Source organism: Rhinatrema bivittatum, chromosome 3, assembly GCF_901001135.1.
Source record: "Rhinatrema bivittatum chromosome 3, aRhiBiv1.1, whole genome shotgun sequence".
NCBI lineage: Eukaryota > Metazoa > Chordata > Amphibia > Gymnophiona > Rhinatrematidae > Rhinatrema > Rhinatrema bivittatum.
This window is the reverse complement of record NC_042617.1, coordinates 480,525,258-480,550,647: the sequence shown is the minus strand read 5'-3', so window position 1 is coordinate 480,550,647 and position 25,390 is coordinate 480,525,258. Positions and strand designations below refer to the sequence as shown.

Here is a 25,390-nt window from a genome sequence, read left to right as displayed (position 1 = left end):
AAAGTTCAGATGAAATTAAAGCTGATAAGAATCAGAAAAGCAAGGTTTTATTTCCTGCAAAAAAAAAAAAAGTGCTTTACTTCTAAGCATAGCATAACACAATTTGGGTTATGGTAAATTTTGAACACACTTTGACCCATAAGTCACACACAAAAAATATGCTGAGTATTCTCTGGAGCTGAAGCACAAGTTTAATTGGAATGCTGGGTGTTATGCAAGTCAACCCCTTATGGAAAAACCCATTCAAGTGCCAGTACTGCTGGACTCTCGACTGGGGTCCTTTTGGACTCCATTAGTTTTTCAAGTGCAGATGACAAACCGTTTGTAGTAATTAAATGAGACTTGGTGATACTTTGTGACAAACAGCTAAAAGGACAGAATTTTAGAAGCAAAACCTATTTAGTTATCTTTCAAGTCTCTGTGAGGTCTGAAAGTCCCCTGCAACCTGCAATTAGGGTATAAAGTTTCATGCATTGCAGACTAGGTGTGAAGCCCAAAAAGTTTGCAAAGTCTGCTTAGTGTGTAAAAACAAGACATTTTGGGGGTAATTTTCAAAGGAGTTACGCGCATAAATGTAACTACTATTGTAGCAATTTTCAAAAGCCATTTACTCACGTAAAGTGCACTTATGCGAATAAATCCTATGGACGATTCAATGGCATATATTGTAGCAATTTTCAAAAGCCCACTTACTCGAGTAAAGTGCATTTACATGCGTAAAACCCAGATTTACGCATGTAAATGCTTTTTAAAATCTGCCCCTTTGTGATTAAGAACAATTTATGGGCAAAACTTGCCATTTTCATGCATAAAGCAAACTTTGTGATACTCTGCATAGCTTAGTACATCGGCCTCAAAGAACATAGTCAGTAACAGAAGGAATGGAACAAAAATATGAACATACTACTCTCCAACTGTTAGTAGCATTTTCCATTGTCTACTTCGTATAAACCTGCTGATCAAACTCCCCTACATCCCTGAAATTACCTGAACAGCAGCAGAAATGAGAAGAAAAGCAGCGGTGAGATTTAGATACGGTCTGTACTTGACAGTGAGCTTGAATCCTCTAAAGAAAGGCATTACCGAATCTGAGTTCAAGGCATAAGGATCTGCAAGGGGAAAAGATAACACGTATGGAAATATTATATTAAAATCTAGATGTTTAAAAGCAATACCTAACAGAAAAGCTCAATGGCAATTTTGTATTGAATCAAAAAGTATTTTGAGGCTTGCATACACAAAAGCTGTTCTTTTGCCTCACTAAAAACTATTTGACTTTGCACTGGGCACTATAAAGAATCTTTTTTGATAGGTTCTTGTATGGGAATCAGGGGTTATCTGTGAATTTGGCATGCACAGTTATACCTGAAACTACGGTATAGAGGCTCATACTGAGTAAGCCAGGGAGTGGGAAGGTTATCAGGGTAACTTTACTCGGATATTCTGAGAAACATAACTGGATACATGCTCTGCTGAATATACCCGGCTAAAGTCAAAGTTACCTGGATACAATTATCCAGATAACTCTAGTGCAGCTCTCCAGCACGACCAGATCTAATCAGATACCTTTATCTAGATAGAACTATATATCAGCGGTAACTAGCTAAAGTTAAGCTCCACCCCTAGAATGCCCCATCACCTCCTCTTTTTATCTGGCTAAATTTTGTGTGGATAATGAGTTACCCAGACAACATTTTAACAGAGAATGGGGGGGGGAGGATTTGAAACCACAGATTTGTCCTGGAAACTCCCAAAGTTACCCGGACAAATCCATTCTATATAGACCTCATAAAAGAAATGTAGTAACATTTTAGTAAAATAAAAAAAAAGTTAAGCTTACACACAAAGAGGCAACACAGTACACAGATCATGGACGTGTACACTGGAAATGCATTCAGGCTAATTTTAAAATGAGCGTGTGTGCGCCCATACACACACATATCCTTAGTTACTTGGCGGTATTGATGGCACAGATTTTTTATTTAATTATATTTTTAAATTAATGGTAGCTATTTTTTATTTTTATTTATTATTTTTTAGATATTATACAGTTTTGTAATTTTATATTTTATGTTTATGTATATTTTTATTTTCAATACCTTTGTAAACCGTTTTGATCAAACCTCATTTGTAAAAGCGGTATGTAAATACTTTTAAATAAATAAATAAGCGAGTGGAGATACACTGTAATTTTAAACTGTACATGCACTTGCACCTGTATATTTTATGTTTCAAATCTGTTTATTAATAATATACGCATGCACCTAATCTTAAGAGATTTCTTGGGAAAACAAACTTTCAATATCTTTCCCAGGACTTTGCCAGCTTTTATGCATGTACATAGGTGGATTTTAAAACATGTTTGTGTGAGGGACAACCTAGTTTTTCCAATTAGACCACCAGTTTGCCCAGTTAATATTGAGGTCTGTAAGACCTCTCTGATTCTTCATCCTGCATGCCCTACAGTTGACTCAGACCCCTCACCCTGTCCTGTAAGCCCTAAAACATTGAGATCTAAAGACTTGCTCCTCATCTGGAGCAGCAGTAAAGTTACGTGGATAAGCAGACATAGAAATCTGTAGAGGAATTGGAAAGCAAGTCACACAGTAACCCTGAGAGGCTGACAATGCTTCTGTCTCAGGAGTAAATTTTGTTTTCAGCTCTTGGTCTGCGGAGTATATTTTTTCTTTTTTTTGGATACAGCATCTGTAGCCCTGGAGAGTAATGTTACGAAGTGGGGATAGTGATGCTTGGACAAATATATAAGACTTTATTTGAATACAATTATTGAGCAAATTGGTACAATGCATCTGCTGGCATTATTGTTATGTTCGCTGTCTATTATGTGCTGACTGGCTAAGCTGCACTAGACCTTATGTGATGTTAACAGGGCATGTTTCAGATATTTAACGGGTCTTGGGTAGGGGTTGGGGATGACAATTGCTACTAGGATAGAGGGGATGAGAGGAGATGAAGTCCTATCACAAATCATGATCTTAGTCTTGGGTTACATTCAGGGGAATCTTAGGGTTGGGGTAGGGGACGAGATGGGAAGTCTGAGAGGTAAAACTAAAGACCAATTCTTGTTGTCTAGAGAAGATCTTCATGTTATGCAAGTGCTATGCACTGGGACCTCTAAGGCATGACCTCTTTTGGGCCGTGGGTTAAATGAAGCCCAGGCTGGGGAGCTCACACTCTATAAAGAGATATTTGTCCATTTTTCATTTAGGTGGGTATATAAACACACAGTTGACTATTAAAATAATGTCCTGGAATATATGTGGCATTAATTTCCCAGTTAAAAGGACCAAGATACTAAGTGTGCTTAAAAAAAGTCAGGTGGACTTGGTCTTTTTCCAGGAGACCCATTTTAGTGACATGGAACATCAGAAATTGAAAAAATGGCAGGTAAGGGATGTTAAGTTTGCTTCAGCCACGTCTCGATCTGCGGGAATAGCTATTCTTATTCACAGGAATCTTTCTTTAATAGTTCAACAGGAATTTATAGATCCCAAGGTACGCTACATAATCTTGATTGCTGAACTCTATCAGAAACCTGTAATATGTAATCTATATGCACCCAATAGTTATGACCATTCCTTTTTAGGGGAAATTTATAAACTTCTTCTCCCTTATTCAGAGATAGGTTTAGTGGTGGGAGGTGAATATAATTTCATACGAGATCCTGATCTGGACAAAGCAAATCCCGCCCAAGGTGAGAGACCTTAACTGGATAAAGGGTTGGGCTCGATTCCTGGAGACTGCTACATCCTTCTGAGAAGGACTTTACACATTTGTCACGCACTTACTCGACCTACTCTCGACTTGATCATATTTTGGTCTCTAAACACATAGGGCCAGATCTTAAAATTTTACTTCTAACCCTTCTGCATTGTCACTCACAAAAATATTGAACAGAACCGGTCCCATCATCAGTCCCTGTGGCACTCCACCTAACACGTTTCTCTCTTCAGAGTAGGTTCATTTACCATTACACTCTGTTTCCTACCAGTCAACCAGTTTGTAATCCATGCCACCATCTTGGCACTCACTCCAAAACTTCTCGTTATATTCACAAGCCTCCTATTTGGGACCGTATCAAAAGCTTTGCTGAAATCAAGTAGTTCACATCTAGTGCTCTTCCTTGACCCAATTCTCTAGTCACCCAATCAAAAAAATCAATCAGATTTGTCAGATGACACCTTCCTCTGGTGAATCCATGCTGCCTTGGGTCCAGCAACCCACTAGATTGTAGGTAGTTCACTATCCTTTCCTTCAGCAGAGTTTCCATTAATTTTCCTACCACAGAGGTGAGGCTTCCCAGCCTATAGTTTCTGGCCTCCTCTCTGCTACCACTCTTGTGAAGCGGGACCACCACTGCTCTTTTCCAATCCTGCAGCACCATTCCCATTTCCAGGGATCTATTGAACAGAACCTTCAACAGCCCCGCCAGCACATCTCTGAGCTCTTTCAGTATCTTGGGGTATTTCTCATCTGGCCCCATGGCCTTGTCCACTTTCAGTTTGTCTAGCTCCTCCTATACATTCTCTTCTATAAATGGAGTTTTGTCTATTCCATCCCCATCTACAATCTTGTTAATCAGCAACGGGCCTTCTCCAGGGTGCTCTTTACTGAATATCGAACTGAGGTATTTGTTTAATATTTCTGCCATTTCTTCGTTACTCTCCACACATTGCTCCTTGTCACCTTTCAGTTTCACCATACCACTTCCAACTTCCCTTCTTTCGCTGATGTATCTGAAAAATATTTTCTCTCCTCGATTTACCTCTTTGGCCATCTTTTCTTCTGCTTGACCTTTTGCTTTCCTTAATTATTTCTTCAGCTCCCTCAGTTTTAACAGATATTCTTCTCTGTGTTCCTTTTTTTGGGATCCTGTATACTTCTTGAACACTGTTAACACAGAAAATGTGGCTCCGGCTCCCTGCTGCTATATCCACTACCTCCCAAGTGACAGAGGTCATCCCTCACTGCCATATCCCCCCACCCCCCCAAGTGACAGTGACGGCCCCCCCTGAATGTGAAAAAAAAGCATTCTAGGCCCCACCTCATCCCCTTCCTAATCTTCCCCTCCCCCTCCCGAAGGGAAAAAAAGTAGTCACTCCCCTCCTGCACACCCCGCACCTAAAAATGGATCTCGTGTCGGGGCCAGATGCATCCTTGCACCCGGTCCGGACACACCATTTTCCAAAATGGCGCCGACCAGACCTTGCCCCAGCCATGTGACTGGGGTAAGGTCTGGGGATTGGATCTCGGCCACATGGCCTGAGTCTGATCCTCAGACCTTGTGAGTTATCCAGCTAAATGCCTCTGAACATGACCTCTGTGTGTACAATGTGCATGCAGACTTTACTACTCTGAGGGCTGTGAAAATGACCCTCTATATGTAATTACTGTTTATAAAATTTACTGGCAAGACATTGCTCCCCGCGCCCTCCCATGCATATCACAGAATCATTGTGCACTGTGACTTGTTGCCAACTAGACAACAAATGCTTTTGAGCTCATTGGCCAAGTAGCACATTAGCTAGACAATTCCATGAAGTATGTCCTGCAGCCAGACACGTTTGGTCAACTAATGTTCATGTGCTGCTTTATGTAAAAAGGAATGTATTAGGTAGATTACAGAGCTGAAAAATGCATAAGTACTTTCACCAGATGCCAAATGCTTCCTTAAATTAAAAATGCCATTTGGATTAAGAGTGCTGACAAAGCAAGAGGCATAGCACCTTGGAGGGAGGAAGTCTGAGGTACTGCTAGCGTGGTAAGTTGCTGTTTGCCAACCAGGAAGGAGACTGTCTCTGCCTTCTTTTCTACTGATAACTGTTGTAGTGCATAAACTAATTTCAGGGGCAAAGGCAGGAATTTCACAAGAAACAAAAATTGCACATAAAGGTGCCAAAAGGGAGCCAGACTCCACTCCGGTTGCAGTAGATGCAACCAGAGTGCCCACTTCTCAGGCTGACCTTGCAAGCCAAGGGAGATGTAGCCAGTGAGGGCTTGGAGTACCTGATTAGGGGTACCTAAGAGAAAAAGAGATCAAAACCTTGAGAAATGTGGAAAAAAAAAGTAACTCACCATCTTTTTCTGTTACTCCAAGGAAAAGAATAGCTGTGCAGAACAGATAAACACCTCCTATTACACCAGCAGCAATCATATAAACTTTTTCCTAACAACAACAAGAAAAAAATAATTTTATTGCATACCTACATCATTATTTTAAAAGAATGCATAATCCTTCCATAAATCTATTGTTCCTGCTCTGTAGGAATTTTGCAACACTGATTTTTTTGTTCATCTGATCAACAGTAAAAAAAAAAACAATTATTGCATATTGCAAGTTAGGATTCCTATGATGGCACATGCCTAATTTCTCTTACAACAAAATCCTGTGGTATAGGTTCTTCGTAAATGCTGAAGACAGTTTATGCAGCTGCTATGCTTGAGTTTTGTAAGGTTAAGTCCAGTAGGCTTGGGGTATGAAGTGGACCATGATCTGCATCTAAATCGAGATCTAGGTACTGTTTTCCAGTTCTGAGGGCATCCCTCAGTGAACAAAGCTCCTAAAGGTTTACTCCCACTTCCCACTCCCCCACTTTCTATTCTTGTTTAATAAACAGAACCCTGGTTTCCCCCTCCTTAAGCCCTCATACAACATTAAGTAATTCAATGTGATGATACAGAGTAAAGAAATCCCGAGGATCGAAGATGAGGCAAATATGCTATGCTTGAGTTCTGACTCTCAAAAATGTTTGCATTTTGATTTTGATATTGCCTTTTCTAAACAGCCAACATTTGTTTGGGTTTTGGCTTTGCATTTTCTTACGACACAAGATAACAAAATAGCCTAGCAAATGAACATTTCTGGGTGGAAGGTACATTTGGAGCCTTTCTCTTTAATTGCAGTATATAACTGTTCCTGATGCCACTGTCCCTAATGCCATTGCCTTCAAGGCTCCCATGACCTTTTTTATGTTTCTTTGCATATTTTGGAGTGTAGCAACAGAACTAGAATTACTAAACCTCAGTGCCAGCTAATCTTTTGACCTTATATAACCCAAATCTCCTGGTAGTGAGAAGAAGATGTTACTCACAAATATCCTTCTGGGCATATTCCTCTTCCTGGATGATGGGAAAGTAGGGGGAAAGAATGAGAGAGGAAACAGAGAAGGAACACAAGACAGTGAATGGATAAAGGAATAAGTGAGACAGTAATTACTGAGGCAGTCCAGACTGAGTGAGTAACAGAATAGAGCATGTAGGCAGGGTGAAAAGTGGAAGTCCATAAAACGTAAACTGCACTACTCACACTGAAAGGACCTTATTCTATATAGGTATTTTCCATAGTCTTAACAAATTTTAAATTTAAAAAAAATGTTTTACTAAATTCTGATCGTATAAAGGCAAATTCTAATCAAAAGCACAAATCATAGCCAAAAAAGATAAAGCCTAAGCACCCATAATTTAGAAAATGATTTAAAACTTGCTTATGCTCTATTGACTTGAGTGTGTAATAAAGCTTCAAGTACCGGTATATTTTTTTAGGTCTGAATTGCTGTCACTTTATCTTCATGACGAGGAGGGAGAGGATGCCAATATGAGAAAGCGATGTCAAAGGCCAATGACCACACTGTGCATTACCGAACAGGAAACCCAGGCTCATTTCCAGATGCCTCTCTTTAATTGTTCCTTAGACTGGCTGAGACTGGGGGCATTATAGGGGAAGTATCCACAGTCCCTGGTGAGGGGAGGGAGTCTTGGCTGTCACAGTGAAATGACACCTTCAGGCCACTAGAGAGTGCCCTTGTACTGGGTAACCATAGACAGCCATGGTTTATGCCCCTAGGTCGAAGATCTTTACTGCAATGTCCAGGTTTGGGATCCAACATGGAAAAAAATAAATCCTGGTAGCTGCGAATGATGGCTTATGGTGGCAGAAAGGCTACTGGCGCTTAAAACCCAGTAATGAGTAGGACTGAAAGCTGCTGGGTAAGAAAAAGAACAATTAAACCAAAAATGCAGATGATAGAGGTGAGGGAGGTCCAAGATGGCAACTGGGAAAAATGCCTGAACAAATAATATCTGTTATCAAGTTGCTACATACTTCAAATGTAAGAGACATGTTGATCTGTATAGGCCAGATCATGAGAGGAAAACCCTGATCCACAAATCCTTTATCACATGTATTATATATACCTTCATCACTATATTTGTCCTTAGGATTAAACAAATCTTTAATTTTTGATAGGAGCCATAGAGATTCCTAGGCAGTATGGGCTATGCAAATTAGAGAACATATATTATGCAAATACTAATGCAGCTTTTCAGTGGGCAGTGCTGCATGTGGCCAGATTATGTGTTTGTATAGTAGGATTCCCCACATCTCTCCTGGGGACTCCACAGGTTGTTGGGTTTGCAGGATATCCACCATGAATACGCCTGAGAGGAATCTGCATATGCAGAAACTCATCATATGCATATTTATTTCATTCATATTCATTGTGACTATTCTAAAAACCTGATTGTGGGGTCCCCAGGAGAGGTATGGAAAGTCCTGCAGTACAGAATGAAGTAATAGAAATATGAGATTCCAAATCTGGTTAATGAGAAATATCTGCAGGGCTTTTGATTCATTATAAAGGAGAAATCACAGAAACAGTCAGAGCAAAATGATTAATACCACAGTCCAATACACAATGATTTTACTGCGAGGAGAGAAAGCTAAATAGGGATCTAAATAATATGAAGAGTTATCATAAGGCAAACTATAGGGAAGGTAAATTTCAAACAGCACACATTAAGTCACCACAAAACACGATTGGGTACACCAGTTTTCAAAGCAGACTTATGCACATAAATTTGCATTTACACTCATACAACTGAATTTATGCACATACGAATTCAGACATTTTAGACACATAACTAACAAAATGAAGCAAATGTTTTGAAAGTGCAAGAAAAAAGGAAACAAATTACAATGTTCTTGTGCACGCTCTTGTTTTCAGCAAAGATTCATCTGAAGGTCCTCAGGAGGAAGTCCCATTTTCCTATTGAAGTAGGAGATCTGTGCCATGGGTACCAAGAAGGGCAATGCCCAGGGAGGATCCATCCCCAGTGGGCGACTTAATGGAATAAACCCCTAGTGTGTGCACTGACTGCAATACTGGGACTATTCATTTCTCATTTTGTGTGTGGACTGCACCAGAGCCGAGTGTACTTGCTACCAGGTAATTCACTTGCATCAAATTACCCAGCAAAAGGATTTATGGTTGGCATTTGGTGAAACTTTCCTTTTCTGTAGTTCTTGGTTTGTAAGAGAAGTAGCTGGTATCCTGCCTTCATATTTTGGTCTGACTTTATCCTTTTTTCTATTTAAGCATCTTGCTCCCTGGATTGTGAATCTTACTGTTAAAGTCACTTACCTTTTAAAAACTGCTATTTATTTTTAGTTCATATTTGCATGGTTTTGTGCTTGTAACAAACATGGAAAATTTGGCAAAGTGAAATCCTGGAGGGAGAAGGGACTCTCCATGATTGGACAGATACAGCAAAGGAGCAAAACCGGTTCGAACTATATGACAGAAACTACTTTTCCCATTTATAAATTTCACTTTTTCTTTAAAATGGTATATTTAAACAATACTGCCTTCAATGAGTATGTATTCTGCAAATATAATCAATAGAAAGTCTTTTCAATATATAATAAAAGCCCCATTATCCAGCACAGTCCCAACCAACTGGAAAGTTCAACCAACTGGCATCTAGCGTTGGGGCTTTTTTTTTTTTTACAGCTGCTAAGAAGGATTAAACAGGATGCTAATTAAAGTAGCTTCTCTCTGTCTGTCTCTTTGCTAATTTGTTTTAAATATTTATAGTCCATCTATAGTAAACCGGTTAGTTATTTATTCTGCTCTGCGCTCTGTCCGCTCCTGCATAGCCCCTCCTCTAATGTTCCCTGGAGCAGAAGACAGGAGGCCCTCAGATAACCACTATATTCAAATTTGATTAATCGTGCATATTGTATGATGGAGCCTCTGCTGTACTGTCTATCAGAAGGTTTGGAAGATAGTAGCCTAAATTACTGTGTAAATGGAGGACGAGTCAGGAGTCGCACTGAATGATGATCAGTAGTTGGCAGTATGAAAAAGAGCAAACAGAGAGCAACATCCTGTGCTTTTCGAAAATGTAGATAAAATTATATTAAGAAGGTACTTAACTCATATAAGGGTGAATAAGATGGAGAGCACTCATGGAACCAGGTACTGGAACAGTTGTTCTATGGAGGGAACATATGCCTGTACATGTGGTAGCATTATCCCATGCTTCACAAATTTTAGAAATTAGTGAAGGAGAGAATTACAGCAAATGACATTCCACTGATTACCGTAGAATTTATGATAGGATTACCATTAAAAGGTATATTTTCCATAAAAGAGAGGTTGATTAATCATTTCCTGGTGGCAATTAGGGCCTCAATAGATGTGAAATGGAAAGCAAGCACAAGCCCATGTCTGCTTGACTGGTTAGAGTTTGGCAATGCATGGCCATGAAACAACAATGACCCTAGACAATGAAGAGAATAGTGACAAATGTTTAGTGAAGCGGTCTCTTTAAAACATTTCCACATGGGCAAAAAGCATGTCCAGATTGTGACTATTTAATATTATAGATTGACCAGGTGGTAGAAACAGGTTAAACACCTTGCTTAGGTGAGTTAAAGGGAATTTGTCATATTATTTTAAGAGGCAGGAAAGAATGAGTGCAGCTAACTCTGATACGTTATGTAACGGTGAACTAACTCTGATGCAAGCTGTGTAAAGTAATAACAAAATGGCACTCTTTTTGAAGACTCACGATTCAACTAATTCATTCTTAATTTTCTTTTTCTTTTGTGTCTTTTCTTTTCATGGGGAAGGTTTCTTGTTTCTCTTTTATATACAGTATGTATGTTATATTTCTCTGTCTATTTATTTCTGACTTTGTTAGAGATTATTGTGTTATTGCTGTGCTGTTAAATAAACTTAAGGTCAGTTGTTATGACCAAGTTATATTGATTACTTGTAACTGGATATTTTATTTTATTTTTTTCCTTTTGGAAAACCTAGCGAAGATTGAGTTACAAAATAAAAGGGTGAGATTTAGGATCATGATCCTCAATTGAATTTTTTTCAGAATTCTCAAGAGTATTCTTGCTTCTTTTGGGGAACAATATTTACATAGGAATAATCATTCTTTCTCTAGAGGTATTTTCATTGAATTCTCACAGATTGGGGTTTGCAAGCTTAGGCCTAGATATTCCATTCTCACAGAGAATGGTGAATCCCGGCAGTAACAGGGGGTGGGGGGGCGGGCCTGCGAAAGCCGGCAGCGATCGCACCACCGCGGTGTTATCGCTGTCGGCTTTCACACCCAATAGCATCATTGTGAAAGGTGGTGCTATTGGGCGCGCTACTGGCGGCGATAACGTGGCTTACCTTATCGCCGCCAGCGAAGATACCGCCGCATCCGCCTCCTCACCGCCCCGACTCCTCCCCTCCCCGCCCTGACTCCAACCCCCGCATGCGATACGGGTAGAAAATAACCCCCTTAAAGACTGAAGAAAAGATTGAACCACCTCAGAAGACATTGACTGCACAGTCAGTGAATAGCTGTACACCTATAGGCAGGTTATACTGAAATGCTATTTCAAATAAAAGCAATAAATAATATTCTACTTTTTCACTTCAGCTGATTTGCTCAAACAATTGCACCCAATTTCATGCTGAAATTACAACTGTTCATATGTACTGAAACATTTTCTAACACAGTGTTCAATCGATGAGCTCACTTTGCTGGACATGGTACACTTACTGCATGAAACTGGAAGGCCAGTGACTGGGAGAGGCTGGAGTTGTTTGGCACTTTAGCAATCTCAGTAACATTTTCAATGAGATTGACTGTTCCATTATGTAGGACACAGTGAGCAGAAGTGTGAGCACTTGCGACAATCTGTCCCTGGACTGCAGCTCCAATCAAGGTCCCAAGTACTTCTACCATCATTCCTATATATAAACACAATATCGCATCAGAAGTTGTTTTCCTCTGGCTTTTTTTTTTTTGTTACTCTTCTGGCTATTTTTTATGCTTAAGACAAAAGAGCCATTATGCAAAATAGTCCCTGAAACAAAGAAAGAAAAAGAAAATCTATTTTGACCATAGATGCTTATAACATAAGAAGGTAGTTGCCTTAACCTCCATTTCAATTAATAATATCAAACAAAAGCACCAACACCTCAGAGGACTAGCAAATATGAATATATTTATTTACATTTGAAAAATGCTAGTCTTTGAGTTGTCTGATGATAGCTGTCAAGCTCTGTCAAACTGAGTTCGTGTTTGTGTTTGTTGTCTAACAAAGTGATTATTTTGAAGTTCCAAGGAATGAACGACTGTAATTTGTGACACAGTGACTGTAATTTGTGACATAGTATAATGGAATTACTTAACCTAAGTTTGACAACGCTGGCTAAGGATGTATTCAGAAGACAGGTCTCATTGACCTCAGCATTCTCACACCGATCCCACATCACCTGACTGTACAACAACTGTGAGAACAGAAGGAATAAACACCAGAAGTGCAAGCCTTGTGGAGAGGGAGTTCTCACTCTGAAATGTATTTTGGGAAATCGTCTGTGTCTCTCAAAACATGCTTCAGTTGCGCAGATGAAAAGGATATAACTAACAGAAGCAGGGAAAGGAAATGGCAGAGGGACTGACAGAGAGAATCCTCTCCAACAAAAGCTACTAATGTCATCTAAGCATTCCCTTAACGCTTAGCTCTGAGGCAGTCCTAAAGTTATCTGGCTAAATTAGGAGCTTATTTACTAAAGGTTTTCTTCCATTTTGTTTCTATGGGAAAAGTGCTTGGTATTAGTAAACAGGGCCCTTAGAAATCAGCTAAATTCACCAGATAAGTTAGGGCTATCTTGGAATGCTTCTTTTTAATCCAGCTTGAATTTATCTGGATAATGGTCCTTAATATTCAAAGGTTACAAGTTATCTGACTAAATGCCTTCGAATATTGACCCCCTCATAAGCCATCAGTCCATACAGTAAACTTTAACAATATATTTACTATCTTTTTTAGTTAATTTTGTCTAGGAACCTGAAATCAAAGTAAATGCTAGATAATGCAACCCAATCCAACTTACTGCAACCCAACTGTTCAACTCACGATATGCAGTGGCTGAATCTCTCTCCTTTTGGTCTGTGCTCAGAAACATGGTGAGAGTAGCATATGGCACGTGAAAGACCTACAAAAAAGGATAGAACGTAAGCTTAGAATACATCAAACCTTGACTACTTAGAAAAGATTTCACATAGGCAGACTAATGGGGTGAAACCTAAATACTATACTTCAGCCAAGTAAATACTTAAGTTAACTGAAGCCAGTGGTAATTTTCTTTGAAAAACAAGATACTAGGTTGAGATCAAATGTGGCCTCCACCTTCCGCTTTAAACCAATGGGAAATAGGAAGGACAATTTTTTTTTTTTTAAATTGAGGTTGGTTAAAAACGTCACTCCTGAGGTTCCAGAGGAGAGAAGATGGCAGCATAGAGAGAATGTGCGACGTTTGCTGTCCCGAGTTTCTGCTGAAACTTAGAGCAGTTGTTCGCAATGCCTTCTAAACGCAAGGGCAAGGTCCGTGTTTTTCCTTCGGAGTCCTTCCCCTCTTCTACACAGCAATTAGAAATTACCCACTTCATGTCCTCACCAGCGTTGTCGAGAACCAAGGAGCCTGATGTGCAGAGCGGTTTGGGAGAGCCGCACATACCAGCAGAGGAGGAATCCCTGAATCCGGATCACCGGCCACCACCCACACATAGACCTCGCTCCGAGAGCCTCTCCGTGGCGCCGGGTGATGATGTCATTTCTGCACCTGCAATGGAGGGGGCTTCTCTCTGTGACTCACCGCCTGGGCTGGGCTCCTCTCCTGTACTCAACATCACCGGGAATGCTGGTGTGTGTTCTTCAATACCTACCTTAACAACTGGACAGACAGTTTTGGAGCTGAGCATGGGTCTGTTACCACCTCTACCTGGGAATATTGACAGCAGTGAGTTCTTTAAGCTTCCATCTCACCCAGTGGTGGTGACTTTGGAAGCCAGGTGGGATCTTGTGGCTGGCTTCAGGACTTCATTAAATACTTTTAATGCAAAGATGATCATTTTTCAACTACATTCCAGCAGAATCTTTTGGATATACAGACCCAGGTTAATTTAGTGTCTTCTAGAGTTTCTGCAGTTGAACATAATGTAAAGAAAGTTCAGGAATTCAACGTCGCCACAGTGAAAGATTGTGTGGCCCTTTCTAGATGTATCGAATACCTGGAGAACAATGTCAAACACCTTAACCTGCAGTTTCTCAATTTCCCTAGAGTTGTTGGAGAAATTCCCTATATTACATTGAAGAAATTTCTTCAAGAGGTTTTGGGTTTTACATCTGAAAATTTACCATCCGTCAATACATGTTTTTTTCTCCCTAAACCTAAATCACCTAGATCAGTAATTAATATTTCCTTTCAAAATGATTTGTCTAACTTTCCTGAAAATTCTTCCCTGGAGGTTATTGATCGAGGAACTCTATTAGTCTCCTTTATTTCCTCTTTAGATTTAAATAACATAATGAGAAATTACTTTAAGAAGTATCCTGTTACTTTTTTTGCTTCTGCTGTTAAAAGTTTTCCTGATTTAGCCTCTACAACACAGCGAAAAGGTTTTTATCTTTTCGCCAGGATGTTGTTTCTTTAGGTTTTTCCTTTGTTCTTCGCTTTCCTTGTAAATGTATAATCAAAAAAGGAGACAAATGTTTTATCTTTTTTCTTCCAGAACAGTTAAAAACTTTCGTTGAGTCCAGTAAGCCATTTCCTCTCCTGTGCTTCTACGATTATTAGTTAATTAACGCTGGATCTACTATGTTAAGTCTTTGTTCCTAAGTCAGGTTTTTTCTGGTTTATTCTCCCTTGAAATTTTTCCTCTCCTCTCTTTCTTTTTCTTTTTTGTACTTCTGCTTGGAGTGGAATTGTTTTCTTTTTTCTTTACTTGGCGCTATATTATTTATTAGTAAAGAAAAAGTTTAACAAAAGTTTAACAAAATAGACATTACCAGGGACTAATGATTATGTATGACCCCTAAACTGCAGAAAGTATTTTAAAGAAACAGAGTACCTGCAGGGTAGTATGATGGTCCCAAAGAAAATCTTAAAAAATCTTAGGTAGTTCACAATTGATAAATTGATGCCAATAGTAGAAAAAGCTGAAGAAATAGTTCATCTAGATGTTTTTTTGTTTTTGTTAAATGTGGTACATCTAATTGTGCTTGGACCATTTTGATGAGATTGTGAAAATTGCTACAATAGTGGCTACATTTACCCGCATAATTCCTTTGGAAAATTCCCCTGTAAACGCAAATCTTGTAAATGTCCTTAATGTTATGTCTTTACCAGCTGATATAATATATTGTCTTTTCACCCACATCATTTAGACATTTCTTCAGAAAAGTAAGAGAGAACATTAACCACAAAAGCACTACTCTACAGAACAAGCATGCCACTTTTTTGTATTATAGCTTTATAGCTAACACATAGGGACTGCATTTGTTAGATATCCAAGTTATAAATCAAGCAATATTTGATGAAGAAGTAGGCATGCCTATTAACTAATGATCAGTGGCAGGTTCAGAGAGGATTATGCACTGCCATGAGCTCTGCCCTTTTTCCTCAGTCACTATCCCAAGGGAAGGTTCTTCTCCAAAGGCAATGAAGTCACTTGCACATCTTGTATGACCTTATCTGATGATAATGGAACAATCCTTGACCAATGTCATCAGCTACAAAAAGAATACAGTTCTAAGTACTGCATTTAGTTTTCACTCACTGTTCAGTAATTTGACTGGATAAAGAGGGTCTTGAATCAGTTCACTCAACAGCTGTGAAGTCACAAAGCAGTTATACAAAGGTCCTTTTTTTTTTCATCCAGAGCTAAATCACCAGAGGGACACTTTCAACCTAAGTGCAAGTTTCTTGTTATAGTAGAAATGGATTCTGAGCAACTACTCTGGTTCAACTGTTCACTTAGGATTCTTTGGATTTATTTATATAAAATAGACTTCTCAAATACACAGAATTAATAAACCTATACAATGCTATAAATATATACTTATTAGGCATAAAAATTCAATAAAGAAAACTCATTCAGAAGTTACAGATTCTAAGAACAGAAGATTTAAATAATAACTATAATATAAACACCAGATTTTCCTACGAACAGAACACTACCATAAATTTCAAGTAATGTATACATGACTTCTAGTTTTCTCAAATGCCTCTAAAAATAACTCTGATTTAAATATTCTATTACCAATAATTGAAGGACTTTTGAGTCTTGTCATAAATATGATATTATTGCATACAACAAGTGGCTATTAATGACTGACATATGACAGATCCAGCAGTACCTAACACAATTGAAACAGGAACAATTTGTTAAGATGTACAAACACCATTTTAAAAGGGAAACATGAAGAATTTATTTTATGTAAGCATGTAAGTGTATGGTTCTGATTTACTTAGCTTTATTCCCATAGACACAGAATGGGAAAATAAATTTTAATAAGTCCAGCCCTATGTATGCATGTTAATATCATTCACACCCTGGCATTTTGGGCTCTATAGGGCAAGTATCTTAGGATGTTTGGGTTTTGTAGAATAGCAGTTGGCTGAGTGATAAGTGGTTGTGCCATGCTATGCAGAGGGTTCGTGGTCCAATTCCTGGGTAACATTCACAACCTCTGGGGAGAAGTGGTCCCAGTCATTGCTCAATGGTGACACCTAGGGGTACATTTTTTTAAAAAGCGCCAGCACGTACTTTTGTTCGCGCACCAGGCTCAAACAAAAGTATGCGCATAGCCGTGGGTATCTTTTAAAATCCGGGGTCGGCGCACGCAAGGGGGTGCACATTTGTGCACCTTGCATGTTCCGAGCCCTGTGCGCAGGGCCGGCGGAAGCACTAGGCGAACTAGGCGATCGCCTAGGGCGCTGAGCATTAGGGGGCGCCGAGCCGCTGATGGCCAATGGCTGCCGGTGGACGTCATCCCAATAGCGGCTGAGCGGTGAACTACTGCTATGCTGTGTGCCGAATACACACAGCAAGAAGATCGGCGGGGCCGTGGTGGAGCTCAAGTCACCACGGCCGGAAGAAAACAATCGCGTCTAAACATGCTGGTGCTCCAGCTCCTTCCTGCCCGCGCGGCCCCGGAAGAAAAATGTTGCCGGAGCCGCGCGGGCAGGAAGGAGGAGGATCATCAGCCAATGCAGGAGCTTCTCCTCCTTCCTGCCCGCGCGGCCCCGGAAGAAAAATGTTGCCGGAGCCGCACGGGCAGGAAAGAGGAGGAGCATCAGCCGCGTACAGAAGAGGAGCAGCGCGGCTCGAGAAGTCCGGGGCCGCTGCAGAGCCCATCCTGCAGCGGCCGTGAAGAGGAGGCCCAGAGGTGAGAGAGAGACTGAGGGTTTGTACAGTGTGTATGTGTGCGTGTATGAGATGAGTTGAGAGACTGTGTGTGGGAGTGAGGACCTGAATGTTTGCAGAGACAGCATGTGAGAGCCTCTGTGTGTGTGTGAGAGAGACAGCATGTGACAGTGAGAGCCTGTGCTTGAGCAAGACAGCATGTGGGAGTGAGAGAGAGCCTGTGTGTGTGAGAGTCAGACAGCATGTGCAAGAGAGAGACTGTGTGTATGAATGATTGTATGAGAGAGAGCATGTGACAATGAGAGCCTGTGCTTGAGCAAGACAGCATGTGGGAGTGAGAGAGAGCCTGTGCGCCAGAGTCAGACAGCATGTGCCAGTGAGAGACTGTGTGTATGAATGATTGTATGAGAGAGAGCATGTGACAATGAGAGCCTGTGCTTGAGCAAGACAGCATGTGGGAGTGAGAGAGAGCCTGTGTGCCAGAGTCAGACAGCATGTGCAAGAGAGAGACGGTGTATACATGATTGTATGAGAGAGAGCATGTGAGAGTGAGTGCCTGTGTATGTGTGTGTGTGAGAGAGAGAGAAAGCATGTGAGAATGAGAACCTGACTGTGTGTTTGAGGGAAGAAGACAGATGGAGAGAAAAGAAATATGTTATAAAAGGAATTGGCAAAAAAATAAGAAAGGGAAGGTGGAAAAAAAAAAAGCCTGTGACCAACTGATTAGAAAACTAAGATCAGACAGCAAATGTAAAAAAAAATAAATTATTTTTTACTGATTGGAACATGTAATCTTTGGGAATGTGCAAGAGTAGCACTTTCTCTATGCGGATCTCACAATGTACCATGAGGCCTGCACAGAGGAGGCAGCAGAATGGGCTTCAGTGCCAATAGTAGCAATCAGCACCTCCGCAATAGCCATACAGCAACAGTGACAGTGGCAGCAGAGGAATGAGAGAGGCTCTGAGGTTGCTGGCAAAAGAAAGAGAGGGGGGTCTCTGCCTTTAGTGTGTGCATGTGTATGAATAGGAGTTTGCCTGGCGGTGTATGTGTGTGAATGCATGGGTGCCTGCCTGAGGGTGTGTCTGTGTATGAGAATGAATGGGTGTCTTCCTGGGGTTTGTATGTGTGAGAATAGATGCCTGCCTGTTTGTGCTGTATGTGTGTGTGTGAGAATAAATTGGTGCCTGCCTGGGGGTCTGGGTGTGAGAATGAATGTGTGCATGCCTGGGGGATGGGGAGGGAGTGGTGTGAAAATGAATGGGAGCCCGCCTGGGGGTCAGTGTGAGAATGACTGGGAGCTTGCCTGTGTGTGTGTGTGTGTGTGTGTTTGTGTGAGAACGATTGGAAGCTTGCCTGGGAGTGTGTGTTTGTGTGTATGTGAGGGAGCCAGTGAGAGCATGAGTGTGTATGAGAAAATCCAGGGGAGTAAGAGTTTGTGGGGGGGGGGTGTGGAGGGGGAGAGAATGCCTTAGAGCCTGAGTGTGTCAGTGTCTGTGAGAGCGAGAGGTTATGGTTGGGTATAAGAGCATGAATGTGTATGTATGTGACAGTGTATGTGTGAGAGAGAATGGACATGTGAGTATGTGTGAGAGAGAGAGGATAACCTCAATCAAGAGCTCCCATGTATGGACAGCAGGGGCTTTTTAAAATCCTTATTAGTTTTAATTATTGTGTGTTATTTGATATATGTGCTGTTTTGAAATATTTTATTGGTTTTAGGAAATTGTAAAAAATGTATATGATTTTAATTAATAGAAATTCTATTTATCAGTAGTTTTAAAATATTATTTTATTAGTATGGTTTTACTATTATAACTGATGCTTTATGTTTCTTGATTTTATTTGTTTTATGAAGAATGGTGGTTCTGTTTTTCCATTGTTAATACACAGAGTCTGGCTTCTTGGGGTTTCCATTTCAGTTTTTTCTAATTTGTGCTCCTTTATTTTGTATTCTGTATTTGGTGAGGGTCTGTCTCTGCTCTGTGTGTGTGACCATGATGAGAGATTCTGCTAGCATAGGGATCTATAGCAATCGGGTTTGTTTTGTTTCCTCAGTAGGTGGAGTATTGGTATTCTAGGACCCAGTGTAATATTTACCCTTGCTTATTCACAGGTAGGGTTATTGTTGTTTGAGTCCTTGGTGTTATTACTGTTATGTTATGATGGGATTGCAGTATAGATTTTGAGTGTCTTTTTTGTGGTGTTTTGTGTTAGTTCACAATGTGCCTGGCAGTGGAAGCTGTTTGTGCTGCTGTTACTGTGAAGTGACACCAGAATTTGAAAATATCTTTCAGTATGATGAGCTGTAAGGGAAACATCCAAGCTCCATTGTTTGGGGGAATTTCAGTGGATGCACAGAGTTACAGAACTGGAGGTACAGGATTTATATTGACATTCTGTTCCTTCCTATATATTCCTGACTTCACTCTCATAGCCACATAGAATCAGTTGACTGAGGCTATCAACATAATTTTATAGTGTGAAACTGGCCAGCTTTTTAAAATAACGCAGAGGACCCTTTGGACTTTTTTATTAACACTTTTTTTTAATAACCAATTTTAAAGCAGGATCCATGCTATAGAGGTGGGTGAGATGAAGAAATGTCATTTTGGCGCCCCCCCCCCCCCCCCCCCAATTCTTCTGTCTGGAGACACCACTGATTTTCTGTGACCTTAAGCATTAGTACAAGAAGGATTAAGGGGGGATGCTGGAGAGGCACACATGCATTGGCCCCCGGGCACCGGAGACCCTTGGTGCGCCACTGGGTGCGAGCCATATGGAGCCGCAAGTGGTGGCAAAGAGGAGTGGAGTTTGGCAGGCCGCAAGCAGTGCCCAACCTGCTTGCGACCCAGAAAACCCCAGTCAGCGGGCGTGATCGAGAATGAGGTAAGGGTCGGGGCCGAGACCGGGGGGGGGGGGGGGGGGCGCAAGGGAGAAGGCTCGCCTAGGGCGCCAAATCCCCTTGCACCGGCCCTGCCTGTGCGTGCTGCCCATTCCCTCCGAGGCCGCTCCAAACTTTCCTTCTGCCTCCCCCCACCTTCCCCTCCCTTCCCCTCCCTTCCCCTACCTAACCCCCCCCCCCCCAGCTCTATCTAAAACCCCCCTACCTTTATCACAAAAGTTATGCCTGCCTGAAGCAGGCATAACTCGCGTGCGCCGGTGGCCCACCGGCGCGCCATCACCCGACCTGGGGGCTGGTCTGGAGGCCTCGGTCATGCCCCCAGAATGCCCCGAACGTCGCGCCGCCCCTGACACGCCCCCTAGCAAAGCCCCGGGACTTACGTGTGTCCCGGGGCTTGCGCATGCCGCTGAACCTATGCGTAACCCTTTTAAAATCCGCTCCCTAGTGTTTAGATTTAGCACTCACTTTAGCCAGATTCTAGAGGGAGCTGTGGTTTGTGTCCCCAGGTTGAGGACTATTACTGCAATGACTTACGAAGGGAATATAAAAATGAGAGAAACACCTATCTCATGCTGAATGAAAGCTCATGACTGGTTCCAAGGAGCAGCAAAAAAATGGCAAGTAAAAAATAAATAAAGGGACTATTTTGTAGTTTTTCAGGGTGGACAAAATATATTTAGGATACACAGGAGGCAGAACCACCACAGATGCCCCATTAACACACTTTGCTGTATCCACAGACCTGCTCACAAAAGGTTATGCACCCACATATTTATATTGGCCCTTTTATTAACCTCCTGGGAGTCCTACAAGCAAAATATATTTACTCCTGCCCTAGGATGCAGTATCTTCTGGAAGGTCCTGTGCTGCAGCCCTTTAGCTCCCATTGTAGTCTATGGGAGTAATTTTAGAGCTTTACATTTCTTTTCATGATAAAAAAAAAATAGAGATCCTAGCTAAATCAACCCTTGCTATTTTACTCTATCCATGCAGTCAAAAAGTAATAGAAAAATACCTTTTGCTATATAAAATAAATACTGGCTATAGTTTCTTATTGTCAAAGCTGCTTTTCTTTGGTTCCAACAGTTTTTTCCTGATCTTTTTGGGCTTGCAACTCAATCGGAACTAGAGTTGGGATCTGGTGCCATGAGCCTTCATTTGCAACTATCTAGAAACGTTTCCCATATTTTTATATTCTTCCTCCCCCCTCCCCCCATCAACATACCTAGCCTGGTCATTAACGTGATAGTCCATGGCCGGGGGCCATGCACCAAGGCTTCTAACTGTACTGTGGGTTATGTATATGGAGGGGATGTGGGGTGTGGGGGGGTGGGGTGTGGGTATATGAAGGGGTGTGGGTATCTGTATGTGGAGAGGATGTGGGGTATGTGTGTGTTGTGTGGATATGTATATGTGGAGGGGATGTGGGCTCTGAATGATGTGTGGGTTATGTATATGGAGGGAATGTGGGGTGTGGGTGGTGTGTGGATGTGTGATTATGGAAAGGATATGGGGCATGTGTGGTGTGTGGGTGTGTGTGTGGGTGTGTATGTATGGAGGGGATGTGGGATGTGTGTGGGTGTGTGCATATGGAGGCAATGTGGAGTGTGTGTGGTGTGTGGGTGTCTGGATGTGGAGGGGATGTGGGGCGTGGGTGGTGTGTGAGTTATATAAATGGAGGGGATGTAGGTTTTGAGTGTGTGTATATGGAGGGGATGTGGGGGTGTGTGGTGTGGGGTTATATGGTGGGGATGTGAGGTGTGTGTGTGTGGCATGTGGGTGTGTATATATATGGAGGGGATGTGTGTGTGGTGTGTGTATATAGAAACATAGAAACATAGAAATGACGGCAGAAGAAGACCAAATGGCCCATCTAGTCTGCCCAGCAAGCTTCACACATATTTTCTCTCATACTTATCTGTTTCTCTTAGCTCTTGGTTCTATTTCCCTTCCACCCCCACCTTTAATGTAGAGAGCAGTGATGGAGCTGCATCCAAGTGAAATATCTAGCTTGATTCGTTAGGGGTAGTAGCCGCCGCAATAAGCAAGCTGCACCCATGCTTATTTGTTTTACCCAGACTATGTTATTAGCCCTTATTGGTTGTTTTTCTTCTCCCCTGCCGTTGAAGCAGGGAGCTATGCTGGATATGCGTGACGTATAAGTCTTCTCCCATGCCGTTGAAGCAGAGAGCCATGCTGGATGTGCATCGAAAGTGAAGTATCAGGCACATTTGGTTTGGGGTAGTAACCGCCGTAACAAGCCAGCTACTCCCCGCTTTGTGAGTGCGAACCCTCTTTTCTTCTCCCCTGCCGTTGAAGCAGAGAGCTCTGCTGGATGTGTGAAGTATCAGTTTTTCTTCTCCCCTGCCGTTGAATCAGAGAACTTTGCTGTATATGCATTGAAAGTGAAGTATCAGGCTTATTTGATTTGGGGTAGTAACCGCCGTAACAAGCCAGCTACTCCCCTCTTTGTGAGTGTGAATCCTTTTTTCCACATTTCCTCTTGCTGTTGAAGCTTAGAGCGATGTTGGAGTCACCGTAAGCCTGTGTATGTTTATTTAATAAGGGTATTGACTCCAGGCAGTAGCCATCATTCTGGCGAGTCACCCACTCTTCATTGGCAGCCTCTTGACTTTATGGATCCACAGTGTTTATCCCACGCCCCTTTGAAGTCCTTCACAGTTCTGGTCTTCACCACATCCTCCAGAAGGGCATTCCAGGCATCCACCACCCTCTCCGTGAAGAAATACTTCCTGACATTGGTTCTGAATCTTCCTCCCTGGAGCTTCAAATCGTGACCCCTGGTTCTGCTATGTGGGGTGTTTATATATGGAGGGGATGTGGGGTGTGTGTGTGGCATGTGGGTGTGTATATATATGGAGGGGATGTGTGTGTGCTGTGAATATATGGAGGGGATGTGGGGTGTGTGTGGCATGTGGGAGTGTGTATATTGTGGGGATGTGGGGTGTGAATGGTGTGTGAGTTATTATATGGAGGGAATGTGAAGTGTGGCTGGATGTAAATGGAAGAGATATGGGGTGTGTGGCGTGCGTGGGTGTGTGTATGTGGAGGGGATGTGGAGTGTGTGTGGTGTCTGGGTTATTATATGGAGAGGATGTGGGGTGTGTGTGGTGTGTGGGATGTGGGAGAAAGGGTATGTGTGGACTATGTGTGTGGGGAGGTGTGGGGGATATCTTCACTTCTCTCCTCATCCCTCCTTTCTTTCTCCCATCCCCGTTCCCTCTCAAACTTCCCATCTCCTCTCTCTCTTCCCCGGCTCCTCCCTCCCTCCTCTTTAGCCTCTCTACAGCACCTTGCCAGGCTGTTCCACAGCGCAATGAGATAAGCTCTGCTGGCCTGCTCTGAGGGTGATGTGTGGACAGACTGCAGCAGCCCCGTGGAATGAGCTGCTCTGGGGGGCCACGGTGTTCCTCTTCGGTAGCTTGGCAAGATAGGATCCGCGGTGCTGCTATGGTGCCAGTCTTGGTCCCTACCACTTATGCTTTCAGTTTGTGTGTCTGCACTTCTAGTCCCGCCTATGATGCCACTGTTACAGTCAAACTGAAAACCTAAGGACTTTATCTTATTTCATAGAATAATACAAAGGACAGCAAGTTTTCTTCTTACCGTGGTTAATGCTTGAAAGAGAGCATAGAATGCCAGGTACCACAGGACTCTTCCTGTTACAAAGGGAGGTGCAAACCACAGGAAAAAATAGGAGACAGTCAGAAATGGAGTGCATCCAATTATCCTAGAATAAGAGAAGGAAGGAACATTCTACTAATTTGTTACAGTAAGTTGATTTACTGGATTGGTCTGATGAAATAATATTTGTAGCTCAATAACAAGTAATTCTACTTATCTATCACTTTTATTGCTCATTTATTTCTTAGCTCAAGGTGAGTTACATTCAGGTACAGTAGGTGTTTCCCTCTCCCTGGAGGGCTTGCAATCTAAAGGGGCCATTTACCAAGCATTTTCACCAAAGACACAAAATGGGACAAAAGTCTTAGTAAACAACTCCTAAGGTTGTAACTGAGCCAACAGCAGGGGAAGTAACTTTCCTAAGGTCAAAACAAACATCATCAGGAGTTAAATATTGACCTCCTTGGTTCTCAGACCGCTGCTCTAACCTCTAGGCTATTCCTGCATGGGTTGTCACCAGCCCCCAATAGGACACCTGTGGACAGGGCAATACCTACAGCACCTGAATGTAACTTGCCTTGTGCTACCAATGAAAAGGCATGAGCTAAATACCCGATAAATAAAATATAAATGCATGTACTGTATGCTGTATTAGGTGCCTATACACTGTTTGCTTATATGTAAATATTGTTTCTTTGTGCCTTTAAACTTTTACTGTACAAATACTGTGCTTTGTTGGACTGGTGCATTGTTTTATTTTACTTGTGCTCTGTGATGACATATTTAGCAGGCCTTTAGGCATTTCACATTTAAAGATTCATTTGGCAATGGTTTTCATTTTTATTAATGTAAGGGCTTGATTCCTTGAGGTCTTTTCCCATAGACACAGAATGGGAGAAGAGTCTTCTTGAATCAGACCATAAGTGTTCCATTTCCTAAATCTGCATTTGGCATACTCTAATACTCAAATTATTTTACACTCCTTTTAAGCGGTCTGTTAATAAAGCAGATTGATTAATTTATATACAAGTTGTTTTTGTGTCTAGTGCAAATGTTATTATGCAATAAATAAATAAATAAACCATGAAATTGAAAACAGCTTAATCCCTTTTATAACAATCCTATTCTGCCTGTTTTCTCTAATTGTCCTTGGAGTCAGCAACTGTTTTTGCAGTTTTGAGCTGAACAAGTAGTTCACAAAAGGATAATGTGAATAAATACTATTGGAAACAAAGGTGACTGTGTGTGTGACGCTACACTCCCGCATGGGATAGAAGGCAATGCGGTGGTCAGTGTTAAACTGAATACCCAGCAAAG

General features: G+C 41.6%; 1 protein-coding gene across 4 annotated transcripts in view; it reads right to left on the bottom strand.

Annotated features, from left to right (window-relative positions):
- Positions 1-25,390, bottom strand: part of MFSD2B (major facilitator superfamily domain containing 2B) — a 133,841-nt gene that overhangs the window by 50,864 nt on the left and 57,587 nt on the right. For all 4 annotated transcript variants that reach the window (XM_029596006.1, XM_029596007.1, XM_029596005.1 and 1 more), the window contains exons 4-8: positions 24,056-24,179; positions 13,232-13,310; positions 11,869-12,059; positions 6,097-6,187; positions 988-1,109 (exon numbers count right to left, since the gene is read on the bottom strand). In XM_029596006.1, the coding sequence (XP_029451866.1) occupies positions 988-1,109; positions 6,097-6,187; positions 11,869-12,059; positions 13,232-13,310; positions 24,056-24,179 (607 nt within the window). The remainder of the gene's footprint in view (positions 1-987; positions 1,110-6,096; positions 6,188-11,868; positions 12,060-13,231; positions 13,311-24,055; positions 24,180-25,390) is intronic.